Here is a 15,330-nt window from a genome sequence, read left to right as displayed (position 1 = left end):
AACGGCCCTCATTTGGACTCGCCAAATAGAAAAGCTAATTTTGCCATCAAACTTCTCAATGTCAAATTTTGCAGACATTTTGAAATTCTCAATTTAGTAAGAGCTCTGATTCCACTTGTTAAGGTTAGAGCACAATGCGGAAGCACAGGATTGAATCAATTGAGAACAAAAGAGAAGCAAGTAAAGGATAAAGAAAATAACACACAAGATTTAACGTGGAAAAACCCCTCAGTGTGAGAGGAAAAAAACCACGGGCGATCAAGAGCAAAATTCCACTATGTAAAAAAGAAGAGTACAAGAAATCCTCTTATAATGATGAGGACAAATGACAATATTTTTCTCACAAATACTCTCTCAAATGGAACAAGAATTCTCACCAAGAATGCACTCACAATATATGTGTAAATGAAAGAGATGTTGTGTGTTGTGAAGATGATTTTGAAGCTCTCTATATGTGTCCTTTTATAGGCAAGCAAAGTCTTGGTATCTTGGATTCCAAGCATTGGATGCTTGGAAACAAAGCCATAAAAGTGACATAAAATGCCCTTAAAGAGAGCCATAAAATTGTCATAAAATTCTTTTAAGGCATAGTAATGAGAGGCATCTAACAATCTCCACCTTGGCTCGAATTTGATAAGTTGCTCATCGCCAAATAATGCCCCGAAGGGCACTCAAGTGCTGTAGAGACCAACCAAGTCCAAGCAAAGTTGGAACTTGGTATTCGGAAGTGGCTTGGTAAGTATATCTGCTGGATTCTCTGATGTGTGAATCTTTTCCACCATAATTTCACCAATAGCAACAATATCTCGGATAAAGTGACGTTTTATATCAATGTGTTTGGTCTTGTCATGATAACGATTATTCCTGGTCAAATGAATGACAGAATGATAGCTTGTAACAATTAAGGTGTGGCAGCATACAAGATGTTACTGCATACAAGATGTTATTGCATATAAGATGTTGTTTTTGCGTGAAGCTTTAAACCTTCTTGTAGCTAAATGGAAAAGAATATGCCACGAGTTGAGAAACAACAACAAGTCTTTGGTATTGAAGATGTTGCAAGAATGGTTCTTCATGACATAGAATCTTGAAAGATTTCTCATTCAACATATTGCAAGAAAAACTTGGGCAAAATAGACCTTCCAACTTGTCCAGGATGCAAATAAGATGGCGGAGAACCAGCTTGTGGAACCTTTCTAGAATCAGCAAGTAATGTGAAGGAAGAAGCTTCACCATTCTTGGATGTTGAAGAAGAAATATAAGCGAAAGCGACCAAGAGAAATAATTATATTCTGATACAATGTTGAAATGGTAGGAGCCATGAACAATTTTGATGAAACAAGATAGAAAAGTAAATGAATGTTAATATTCTCATTTCTGAATTGAATGAATTGAATTACAAAGATAGGAGAATACTCATTTATATAAAACAACTACTAAAATAGGAAACATAATCTGTTAACCAAATAATCGATTAACTCTGTTAACTAATCAATTATCGCATACAAATTTCACCTTAATAAACTAAACTAGCTAAGTGAGTTAATCAATTAACTAATCGATTAACTAGCTAACTGAGTTAATCGATTAACATAACTCTTACGCAGTTAATTAACTATAATGTTAATCAATTAACTCTTACAAAATCTTACATAATACACACTCTGAAAGAGATTAATTTATTACCCAGAAAATGGAGGAGTACTCTTGATAGTACCAAAAAATGTATGACATGTGATATTATCCCATCTTTTTATGGTCTCTTGTGTTTTTTTCCAAACCAATTTCATATATTTTTTGTAGTAGCAAATAATAAGGTCTCGCTCATCTTGCTGCAATGTTACACAATTTCTAATTTCCCCCTTAATTCAAATGAGGGAAAAAACAAAATTGATGTTTTATAAATTTGAAAAGTCTATACCATCAAGAAATAATAGAAAAATAAATAGTGCAACTTAATACAATCATACATATCCCGTTTCACATTTACACAACTTTTACCATCTAACTATCATTATATTTGAATTATTTTTCGTAACATACATTTTGATTTTGCCACATACTAGTATGTGAGAGATATAAAAATAAATTATTCTTGAAATAATACATCTAATAACTAATCATACTTGAAATCGGTATATTTATTTTATAATTTTTTCAATTTTTGAATTTGATATTTCTATATTCTCTCGAACTTCTGTTTTATGGTCCATTTTTGTTGGAAAGCTTTATCCATTTCTTACTAAATAATATTCACTCCATTTCTTTATAAGTGTTGAATTTTTCAGGAAATTTTAATTCCTATTTTATCAATGAAAAATAATTTCAATTTAATTAAAAAAAATATAAATAATTTGTTGGTTTGAGTTTGTACAAGGTGTTGTGAGAGTATATAAAGGGGAACACATATTTGAGTTGTCATTGCTCACAAAAACAATTAATAATTATATTTTTCTTCAATGCTTTTTCAAAAATACAAATTTACAATTCAATAACAGCAAACCAACGTTCATGCAAAAGAAAAGTAAACACACAAAAACATGGTCAATTTTTCTTCACGGGTTTAGACTTTAGACGAGCATGTCCACTTCAGAAAAGAAAATGTCAAGAAAACCTCGAAGTTCTTTCCTTTTACCACTCTGAATCACAATTTCTAAATTGGGTTTCTCCCCTTTTGAGTTAGAACTTAGAACTTCGAAGAATTCATATTCATAGACATGTCTGTTGTTGATTCAACTGAAAATAACATCAAAGGAATACCCACTTATGGTGGACGCTATGTTCAGTACAATATCTATGGAAACCTTTTTGAAGTTTCTAGAAAATATGTCCCTCCAATTCGACCAGTTGGTAGAGGTGCTAATGGTATTGTTTGGTAAGAAAATTGAAGTTTTTTATTGCGTTTGATGGAACAATTGAGTTTTTTTGGTACCACGGTATGGTTAAGGAACTAATTCCTTTTGGGTGCGTACCTGCCCTCCCAACAAGTATCGCTCCTCCCGAGAATCGAACTCTTGATATTTTGATCTAGTGGAACCTAAACTACTAGACCAACGCCTTGTTGGTGGATCAATTGAATTTGAAAGAAAGGAAGTAGCTTTTGCTACTAATCAAACACCCTTTTGTTAATTTAGATTAAAATGAAAGTGATCATGTGTATTTGTTGCTTTATTGGGTGGTTGATTATTTTCTTTTCTAGATTTTGCCATTTTTTTTTCAATTATGTAAATGATGCCAGGACTTAGGTTTGTTTAGCAATATCTGTTTGTTGATTGAGTTATTAATTTTGGCATGATGAAGAAGATCATTCTTTAGCTTAAAGCCTCAAAACTCTTGTATTTCAATGCTTTGATGTTTGGAGCCAAATCATTGTGTGGTTGTTATAATGAGCTGGTTATGCAATTTATCACTCAAAACTCCATTGATTTTGATGATTATTTCAATTTGTTTGCAATATATTAAGTCAAAGAGAGTCAAGTTTAGTCTTGTAGGGTTTATTTGATTGTATCCAATCCTGTCATACATCTAATTTACTACGTGGCTGATCTTGGCCAGTAGTTATTCACTTTCGTTTCTCTTCTGATTTCTATTTTCTTGTCCAATTAAATGTGTTGATGGCATGCTTCAGCTTGAGACTTCTGGCCTCAATATGTGCTCAGGCGATACTAACACCGTAAAATAAAATCTGAATTCTTAGTTATTTTTGGACTCACTAAACAAAGTACCATGTGTATGTTGTGGATTGTTTCTTGCAATTTGGTGTTTGACAAATTATCTTTTCTCATCCATGTGACTTAGATTCTCTGTTATGAACAATATGAGGGACAATATTATTTTTTGATTTCTTTCAGTGCTGCTGTAAATGCCGAGACAAGTGAGGAAGTTGCCATTAAGAAGATTGGCAATGCATTTGACAACAGAATAGATGCCAAAAGGACCTTACGAGAAATAAAACTTCTTCGGCACATGGATCATGAAAATGTAATTTTGATTAACTTTCTTACTTGCAGTCTCACACCTGGACATTGTTTTCCTCAATATTATTGTTTATTTTCATCCGTGGCAGTATGGATTTTACCTCTCTAGCTTATAATTGGTTCCTTTTAGGTGGGAGTCTCGTGCACTGAGTCGTCCTTTTTTTGTTTCTCCCCCCATTTTATGTTACATCTGCAAAAACTTTGATTTGTGACATTTACTTTTTTAATCAATGAACAAACAAAGCAGTGCATCATCCTGTGGCATGACACACAATTTTGGCTTTTTGTTACATACTACTGAATTTTTTTCTTCTTCTTTTGGGCTGGAAATTTCATCATGCTCACTGGTCAATGCAATATCTTTATCCTCCAATCTAACTTAAGCATATTCAAACATTCTTTTAAATGCACTAAGTTAGATCATATTTTTGTTTTTTGAATAGGATTGTGACATTTTCCTTAAATTCTTGCTCAAATGTTGGAATTTTTATTTATGTTGGAAGAGACCTTCTAAGATATAAACAAATCTAACATATAATCATCATAATACGATATTCTCTCTATATCTAAGTATTATCTAGATATTCTCTATAATATAATTTAAGATATATTCTAAGATACTTTTATATATTCTAATACTTAATCATTCATTTCCACAATGCAGGTGATGTCAATTAATGATATTATACGACCTCCACAGATGGAGAATTTCAATGACGTGTATATTGTTTCTGAGTTAATGGACACGGATCTGCATCAAATAATACGTTCCAATCAATCATTGACTGATGATCATTGTCGGGTTAGCACTACTTCACTCTTTCTAATATGAATTTGAATGACCATCTAGTAGAAAGTCCTTTTACTAATGGCTTGATTAATGTAATCTCCTTCAATTTGATCTTTTCTGAAACTGAAAATAAATAAAAAATAAAAGGATTAAGTAGCAATGCTGAATAGTAGTATATATCTTTGCCAAGCAACTTACTCAGTAATGGTATGTGCAAAACCTTTTGGTCTCGAAGGTATGACATTGCACGCATGGCTCCATCTGAGTTTGGTTGGCCATGCTTTCACCTTCTGTTAAACTTAGATAGTGCCATGTTTCCAAGTGTGCAATGCTGTGACTGTAACTGTGCAAAAATACTGTAGTGGCATTGCTTTTACTTTCTGCAAAGTAACTTCCAACTTCATGTCAATGTTGAGATTAGTAATGTTTTTGTATAACACGAGCTAAATCCTGTAACATTCTACAAAAATAATGATACATATGCTCTTTTGGTGTAGATTTGAAAGATCACTTTCAGATTGAATATTTGCTTAGCTAAATATTCTTATTTCCTTGCATATGAACTCTAGATTCTAGCCACACCCTAAAGTGTTAACCTATTATCAAGTTTTGTCTGAGTTATTCTGAGCAGAATTTTACCCACATCTTCTAGATTTTTCATTTGTCTTGTTTCTCATAAATCCTTAAGCTGTCTTAAGTCTTAAATCTGTGTTTTCATTGATATTTCACTTCCTTTAGAGCAGACTAGTTAATTTTTTTTTCATATAAATTGCCTTTACAATTTACATGTAATCTAATATGCTGAATTAGCTTGGTCTTTACCTCAGTGATGTTCTTATCTTTGTTTTGAATTAAAATAGTAACTGGAATTCACAGGTTTTTGTAAAAATACATACTCAATATGTAATTTTACTTACGAAACACCTCGGAGACTGGACGGAGCCAGAACAATGTAATAGGTGGTGTATGCCCACCTCACTTGTAGGTCCCTCATCACCTATTATAGGCTTCAGCCCGTTTCCTTGGCTTCAGGCATTTTAGCATAATTCTTATACTGTGTTACAGGTTACAGCCATTAGTTAAATATATTTTTTGCAGTATTTTTTGTATCAGTTGTTACGGGGGCTCAAATATGTACATTCAGCAAATGTTTTGCACCGTGATCTAAAGCCTAGCAATTTGCTACTGAATGCCAACTGTGACCTGAAGATTGCAGACTTCGGTCTTGCTAGAACAACATCTGAAACTGATTTTATGACTGAGTATGTCGTTACTCGGTGGTACCGAGCTCCAGAATTGCTTCTTAATTGTTCAGAGTATACGTCAGCCATCGATATATGGTCTGTCGGTTGCATACTTGGTGAAATCATGACAAGACAACCCCTCTTTCCTGGCAAAGATTATGTTCATCAACTAAGACTGGTCACAGAGGTATCACTTAAAGTCTTCAATATATCGTACATGGAGATTTCTACTACTTACTCCTGCATTGTATCATAAGTTTACTGAGACTGATTCTGTGCTTGTATGTTTACATTCATTTTCCCTTTTAGATCAGAATGTTGGCTCTACTTGTAAATTAGAGTTCTAACTTCTACAATTCTATGTGATTGTAAAATTTGGTTGTCAACATTTGCTAAATTGGGAATTATATATTTTTCCCCAAGGCAGATATTTAAGAAAATCTAAATGTTATAAGATTTACTAGAGTAACCAATACAGCAGAGTAAGAAATTCATATGGGGACATGATCCATATGTGCCTTGCAATTCAGGAAGTAGAAGGCATGAGAGTCAATAGATCACGATTGGGCTTTTCTTTAGAGAATTGGGGGACATGAGGGCTCATTTGGGATATGTGGGCAGGGCTGGCTCACAAGCAAAATGTGGGGTTAAAGGATAAATAAACGCTGTGAAAAAATGTCTTGGAGGTGAGAATTTGGGGTTTAATGGGGTTTGGGAAAGAAAAATGTCCGGGACATTAGCTTTTGGAGGGTTAAACTTTTAATGATGTCTGCCAATGGATTCCAATCTGCTGGCATAATAACCTAGATGTCACTGTGTCCTTTAGGCATCATGTTCTAGAGAGTAGAGAAAGAGGCACATCACAATAGCGAAAAATTTAGAGGGTTGAGCTTTTAATGATGTCTGCCAATGAATTCAAGTCCGGCAGCATAAGAAAAATATTTAATGGCAAAGTAGGAACTGAAGATAAATGAACCTAGACATCACTCTCTATGTTTGGATATTCAATGAGTGGAATGGAACAAAATTACCATAACATTGTTTGGATATTTTATGGAATGGAGTGAGTGATAAATTGGTTCCTCCCATTTCATCACATACCCACCAAAGGGGGAGCCAGCAAAAATGGAGGTACTGGATGGAATGCATTGAAATTCATTCCATCGGGTTCTTTTTCCCTTCTGTCTTATTTTAAACAAACAAAACAGTGGAACATAGTATTGTTCCGCTCCATTCGTCCACTCCATCAATCCAAACATAGTGACATCATGCCCGAGAAAAAAGTGCACCACATTAGTGAAAATTTGGGATATTTAAGCATATACCTTGTGGATTTCACAGTCCGCATCAGTATTTTTAAATGGAAAACTATGAACTTGAGTCCAAATTTTGAAGTTCAATACAATTTAAGGCTTGATTTTTGTTGGGACAAGGTACATATACTACATATAGTCCTTGCCCATACAATAATTTCTCTCGAAGATAATACCATATGTTGTTGTGGAAAATCATCAAGCAATTATTCTCTATACGACTCTACTTTGTTACCCTGATTTCCTTTTTAAGTTTGTCTTAGGAAACCATCAACTTGAGAAAGGAAAACTGAGTGAATTAATAATGGATAGATAAGTATTATATTCCAGCTTGCTGCCATTCCCACTGTAGATTGTACATTCTTTCTCATTCTTGGGTCCTCTGCAGATCGTCTCTTGTTGATTTAAAATTAACTCAACAGTGAGAAATTTCTTGCTTTCTAACAGCTGATAGGTTCACCTGACGACACCAGCCTTGGATTTCTACGAAGTGATAATGCTCGTCGGTATGTAAGACAGCTTCCACAATATCAAAAGCAAAACTTCTCTTCTAGATTTCCCAACATGTCTCCAGATGCTGTTGATTTGTTAGAGAAGATGCTTATCTTTGATCCAAAAAGGCGGATTACAGGTAAAGCAGCATGCTATGTTTTTTTCCAAGTTATATTCAATATGTATAGCATATTGTTCTTGGAGGTGAAATCTTAGGGTATCAATTCAAATTTTTGGTGTACAAAAACAACTAACTAAGCCTTTTCCGACTAGGCAGTGTTTCCTGCTGACCGATGATTTCTTAGTTTGAAAAAACCAGATCAATAGCAAGTTTGTTTTTACTTTAAGTGGGACCTATGCTCATATTTTGTGACTGTTTGTATAGCAGTTGTTTTGATTTCTTTACCATTTAGGTCATTATGTAACATGGTACTGTAGATCATATAGATGATTCATTAAAATTCTAATATTTTATCATGTTTCTTGACAAAATACCTAACATTGGTCTTTTACTAATGATGGTATTATCTTAATGAGTTATGAGAAAACGGGTTGTGCACTACATATAAAGGTTTTTTACACTGGCAATGCATTATCCATCATTAATATATTAAATATCATTGGTTTTTAAATAAAGGTCATATACATGAATTGCGGATGATTTTCTAACAACGTAAAAAACTTCACACTATTCTATTAGTGCACACCCACTAAACTCTTCTCTTATTGTCTATATTTTATTGTACCTTATATGATGCTTTGCAGTTGAGGAGGCTTTGTGTCACTCATACATGGCACCACTCCATGATACCAATGATGAACCTGTTTGCCCCAGAACCTTCAATTTTGACTTTGCACGACCATCATTCACCGAAGAAGATATCAAGGAACTCATCTGGAGAGAGTCTGTGAAGTTCAATCCTGATCCACCAATTTACTGAGATGTTGCATTTATCTTGTATATGTGTAGTGAAATACCTGATGACCAATTTACAAGTTACAGCACTACTTGGAATGTTGCAACTCCACAAGATATGAAACATTCTGAGATTGTTGTGAGCTGTGTTTCATTGAAGTCTCATAAGACATTGTTGGATGATTGTATTGTTGATATGTCGTGTGGAAAGGATTAGTATATGAGCAGCATTACTCTGAAGGTTTTAGGCTTCCCAACTACATGTTTGTCCGGTTTTTTCCTATCCTTTAGGGTCTGTTTGCGAGTTGATTTTTGGAAAGGAAGGAAGTGAAGGCTTGAGAGTCTTCTTAACGTGTATTTCATAGCTCCCAAGCCTTTTCCTTCCATTTCTTACCCTCCAAAAACCAATTTTCAAACAAACCGTTAGATCATTGAAAATACACCCAAAAAAAACTTCTCATTTGTTAGACAATCATTGACATGAATGTAATGGTTTGTTAGTGTTTGAAATGTTGTAAAAGATTTCATGTTAGCTATATTTTGCTGTAGTCAGAGAAATCTTGATAGGAGTCTTACCAAAACTTAACTAGCAGATTTTAATAAAGGGATAGTGTAAAAACACTCCATAAACATAGCATTCTGGGTGTTATTTTAGTCCCTGAATTTTATAAATATGCCAAAGGGATCATGAACTAGAATCTAGTTCAGATGTTAAGATTAGATGAATATTCGGAAAATAACAGGCTCAAATCAAAGTTTATGATGCTTTTATAGATATTTTGAAGTTGAGATTAAATTATTGTATCATGCAAAGTTTAGAGGATATTTCAATAAAATGATTATTTTGACCTAAACTAGAGTTTAGTATATCTTTTTGCACATTTTAAAAATTCAAGGACTAAATTATATATCATATTAGGTTAGTATTTATCGTTTCGTTTCCCTTTAATTAATGTTAGCATTGTAATGCATAGGCTCTTAGTAGCATCGTGCCATCTCATAAACTTGTATATAAAAACCAAATTTGTTTCATTACTATAGTTCAATTCTTAACTGGAGCTATGCTTTTTGAATAATCTAAGAAATGTTAGAATTAGACTATATTAAAGGAGATTATTTCTATTGATATCATAATTATTATGGAAATATTCTTAGAAGAAAGACTAGCCTTAAATAAATAATTATAGGCTTCATATTGTCACATACCTTATGCATGTTTAATGTTGTACTTCTTAAGTTCCAAAATATCACTATGTAGACTCCCATTTGGAAAATGACATGCTGTGATCTTCTTGACCCTTGACCAGGTAACAAATTACATGGTTGAGGGATCACACATGTAGTAGATATTTGTGATCGAACACCCTTGATCTTCTCTGCAATATCAGTGTGATAGATATTTGTAATGGAACATTTTTTATCGGGGAGGAACATTTTTCCCTTCAACTATTTATATATGCCAAATAAAATAGAAACAAAATAATCTAATGTTATTAAGCTGAAGAGAATTATTTGAAGAAACAATGAATTATGGAGTTCACACACACACACATATTTATATATATATATATGACTTTATCTGCCACACATTTGCATGGTTGTTTCTCGGCCTTTACTGACATTCCAATATTTCTCTATTTACTGATGTTTGAGATCTAAATTTCTGCATGGTTTTTTTTTATTGATGTAGGATAAAATGGGGTAATATATTTGTTATGATAATTGCTCTTTAGTACAAAGGAAATTGACTTTATCCACTTTCTATTTAGCATATTCTATTAATTTAATCAATACCAAGCATTACTTTTATTTCTTCATTTAAGTAGTATTTGTTTGGCACAAGATTGCCACATCAATTCATCAAATCAAAATTTCATAAAAAATGTTCTGTACTAGATAGCAATGCTCATTGCTACATAAGTAAATAGAAAGAGATAATCACATTTTTTTTCTAACTGCAATGAAGTTTCAAGTTGAGAATAAGAGAAATGCATAAACCAATGCTTTTATAAATTTGATCCTTGAAGGCTCATCATAACATATTTTCTCTTATATGAATCACATTTTAAATATAATGAATTAAAATAACCATATGATAAAATTAAACTTCATTAACTATTATCATCTTTTATTTTGCTTTCTAGAGTATATGGTGCATTGAATCTTTTCTGTTCAACTCACAAGACATATTATACACACCATTGGCGTAACAAACATCAAATGGTGGCCATTTCTGTATGTATTTCAAAGAGAAAAGCACTTTTCTGTATCAAAAATTCAAAAACCATCATAAGACCATTCTATTAGATTATGGAGGAGATGAGATGATGGCATAATTTTGTCTAGCCAAAGGACATACCTAGTTACATTTGATTAAACAAAGAGATTTTGGTAGCTGGTAAAATTCCTTCCTATCCATAAATTACACAGACATCCCTAAGTTCTAGTGAAATTATACAAATGACATTTATATTGACTACATCTATATGAGAAATAAGTGTGATCTTTTAAACAAAAGAGGGTGATAAGTGTAATTAAGTTAAACAAAATATGATATGTTGTTGAAACAAGTCCAAATAGTATACGAGTCAATACATTTTCATTATTTTTTGTTCATTACAATACAACAATATAATATGAGAGTGATTTATGTTAGAAATTCATAATTTCTAATTAAGGTGGACATTATATATTTAATACAATTATATCACCTATTTATTTTGGGTTACAAAACAAGTGATCTAATTAATGACAACCTATAAGACTTCTAAAACTAATAACGGATATGGGTTTAATGAGTGGATACCCGAACGGTTGGCCTATAGGGGATAATGAAAACCCTATAAGTTAACACATAAGAAACAAGAAACGGTTATGGTCCCCAATACACTAAGGTCCCAAAAGGTATTATGACTCTTTATGTAATATGTATATTATATGTGCACTAAGGTCTTACGGGTGGACATTGACATTTGTTAATTCATAGTTTTTGCAATTTGTTAAAGTATGTATATATATATATTATATGTGAGCAATATGTATTTCTTATACATTGGGTTATTATGCAATCTGAATATCTGCATATATGTTATATATATAATTATGGTTTGATCAAATATGTTCCTCCATATTTGGATTTTTAAATACTATACTTATTGTTTTCAATTCTTTTTTAATATGGCTATTACATAAAACATGTACCTACCATCATCAACAATAAATATGTCATTCACCTTGTTTTAAGACACGTAAATAAGGATTGAAATTAACTTATATATATTACGTTTAAGCTTAATGCTTGTAATTAAATACATATTGTGTATATATTATATTTTGGAAGTGCATATATATATGTATGTATGAAATAATTGACCAAATATATATAAAAGATATGTTATTGATGTTTTAAAGTTGGGCATGATCATATTCGATTTGGAATTTTTTTTTATAATGATTTGCATATATATTTTTATGCATTTAACTCTTGATCTATTATATATTTGATTAAGATTGCATCCATTTTTATGTGCTGATATATGTAATATATTCTTTTTTTATTTGGAATTATATTGTGGGATTACATTTGTCAATCATAAAAGATACCAAATCTGAAGGTTTTAATTCCAAGATTATATTTTTTTATAATGGACCCATATTGTTTACTTTTTGTCTGGTAATTATTTTTGAATTAATTGATGCAATATGTTGTCAAAGTAACATATATTGTGGAAATTGATTAAAATTACACAAATGAGTATGAGATTATTATGCGAATTGTGTTCGGCCCAAAGGAAGACACAATTTGGCCAAATAATAACATACTTGTGGTGATAAATATGTAACAAATATAAAGTTTTTTTCATGTGCATAATAGTCGGTCCAAAGAAAGACTATTGTTTGAGAGAATTAATTGTTAACATTTGATCATTACGTTAAGAGTATCACTTACAAATTAATTTCTCTGTCCAAAGACTAGAAATTGATGTTCTTCTAGGTATCTTGTGATGTATCTATTATGTGAACATGTCTTGTTTTATATATATTACCTGACTTGTTTGTTTAAATGATTGCAACACTTATGGTTTATTGCATTGGTTGGTGACTAATTGCATTATTAAGTAGTTGCTATTGTTGAAGTATTGTTTCTGTTTGGACAACTTGCACTGTCATGTTTAATCATGTATAAAATGGTAATATTTTCTTTTATGGAAAATTCAAAAGGACCATTACTTGAATTCGAAATGAAGTCTTTGTGATGAGAATGATGCAATGCTACCAATAGGCTATAATGAATATATGTATTTATTGCAGATATAAATAGTATATATTTTGGATTAAATGTTGAATCAAACTCAACTAAATGGCTTTTTATTATGGAAAATAAAATTGTTTGACATTTTAAGTGAACCTATTAAACAAGAAGTCGGCAATGTGACATCTTTTCTGTGAATTGTTTGAAATAAATGTCAAATGCTAGTGCGTATATATATCCACGCGAGTATTAATCGGCCCAAGGGAAGATTATTTTTTGGCCGGATTATATACACACATGTGATGGTAAACATTTGATTATTATAAAGTTGTATATGTGAATGATAAATCAGTACAAAGAATGGTTTATTATTTAACATGCATTATAATCAATATTTGACCACAAACAAGAGTATCTATAGTGATTGATATAAAATATCAAGTCAATTGTATGTTTGGATTTTATGCGAATAGTGATCGGCCGAAAGGAAGATTACTATTTGGTCCAAATTACAAACATACTTGTAGCAATAAATATGTGATAATCATATGATTTTCCATGTGAATAGTAAGTCAGTCCAGAGAAAGGCTTATTATTTGACATGACTAATTATCAATATTTGATTACTATATTGAGTGTATCACTTTCAAGTTAATATTTTTGTCCAAAGACTAAATATTAATGTTGTGCTAGGTAACTCGTGATGTGCCTTATTATCCTTTTAATTTAAGTATTAAAGTAGAATATGAGTTTAATTGCAAGAATATTGCAATTTGTTTTGTTCTTTTACTAGTGTTGCAAATATTTCTGCTTTTACTATTGTTCAAATATTTCTGTTCAAATTAAGAACATCTCATTGCTGAATGTGACAATTTTTGAGGTCTATAAGGAAGTCGTAGAAATTATTCTCGGCTGTATTGATTTAGATCTGACACTTCAATTGGATAAATCTATTTCTAATATGGAAATCTTCGATGAGGTTAAAATTGAGAAATTGGAACACTCTAACCGAATGTCTCTAATGATCATGAAATGCTCTATTCTAGAAGCATTTTAGGGCTCTATTTCTGAGGGTCAGAGTGCAAGAAAGTTTCTTGAAGAAATAGAACCATGCTTTGCCAAAAATGGAAAGGCGAAGACGAGTAGCCTTTTGGCTAAACTCATCTCCATGAAGTATAAAGGCAAATGGAACATAAGGGAGTACATTATGGAGATGTCTAATCTCGCATCAAAAATCAATTCACTTAAGTTAGAGCTTGGTGATAACTTGCTCGTGCACTTGGTTTTGATCTCGCTTCCAGCATACTTTGGGCAATTCAAAGTGAGTTATACCACTCAGAATGACTATGTGCAAGAGGAAGAGAGACTGCATAGAGATAAGACTGAAAGTGCTCACTTAGCTATGACCTCTCAGAATAAGAAAAGAAATAACAATAAGGATATTGTGAAAGGGTTAAAATGTATTTTTCCCAGAGAATGTGGAATTGTTCTAAAATACACTATGTCAGGCAAACCTAGCATAAAGGGTGTTGTTGAGCGATTAAACCGAACTTTTAAGGATATGGTGAGAAGTGTGACTAGTCATTCTTCCTTGCTAGAGTCTCTTTGGGGGAAAGCTTTAAAGACCTCAATTTACATCCTTAATAGCATGCCAAGTAAAACAATTAACAAAACCTCATATAAGTTTTGGAGTAATAAAAGACCAAGCTTAAAATAGTTGCACATTTGGGGTTTTCCAGTTAAAGCCCAACCTTATAGGCCGCATGAAAGGAAACTAGACTCAAGAACTGTTAGGTGTTATTTTGTTGGCTATGTTTAACTCTCTTGGAGCTATAAATTTTATGATCCCACTTCAAGACTTTTTTTTGAGACGGGAAATGAAAGATTTCTTGAGAAAGTTGTTTTTTGGAGGAAGAGAACATAAAAAATGTTGTCTTTGAGGAAGAACTTATCACTAATTGTGAACAAGTTCTTGTGCCTATTGGCATTCAAGGAACAACTTCGGTAATAAGAGATAATGTTCAGAATATTATTCATGACAATATTCTAGAATAAGACAACAATGAGGTTCTCTCTCAAGTACTTATAGAACAAATTCAACAACTTCAAAAAGTAGAAGTGTCATTAAGGAGATCCACTAGAGGGAGGAGAAGTGCAATTCCTAATGATTATATTGTCTTTCTTCAAGAATATGAGGATGGCATCAGGTTAATAGAAGATTATCCATTGAACTTCTGTCAAGCCATGAAAAGTTTTAACTCACAAAAATGGATCGATGCCATGAAGGATGAGATGAAGTCTATGCATGATAATGATGTTCGGGATCTTGTCGAATTACCTAAAGGT

General features: G+C 32.2%; 1 protein-coding gene across 2 annotated transcripts; it reads left to right on the top strand.

The window, feature by feature from the left end:
• LOC109357391 (mitogen-activated protein kinase homolog MMK2-like) lies at window positions 2,517-8,968 on the top strand. 2 transcript variants are annotated; one of them, XM_019601329.1, is made up of 6 exons: window positions 2,519-2,875; window positions 3,852-3,981; window positions 4,642-4,779; window positions 5,866-6,198; window positions 7,772-7,955; window positions 8,582-8,968. In XM_019601329.1, exons 1-6 carry the CDS (start codon window positions 2,718-2,720, stop codon window positions 8,755-8,757), a joined length of 1,119 nt encoding a protein of 372 aa, XP_019456874.1. In that variant the 5' UTR covers window positions 2,519-2,717; the 3' UTR covers window positions 8,758-8,968. The 2 variants fall into 2 exon arrangements, with proteins under 2 accessions (XP_019456875.1, XP_019456874.1); XM_019601330.1 differs by lacking the exon at window positions 7,772-7,955 and having other exon boundaries at window positions 2,517-2,875.

The sequence above is a fragment of the Lupinus angustifolius genome, chromosome LG09 (assembly GCF_001865875.1).
Source record: "Lupinus angustifolius cultivar Tanjil chromosome LG09, LupAngTanjil_v1.0, whole genome shotgun sequence".
NCBI lineage: Eukaryota > Viridiplantae > Streptophyta > Magnoliopsida > Fabales > Fabaceae > Lupinus > Lupinus angustifolius.
This window is presented reverse-complemented; position numbering and strand designations above follow the sequence as displayed.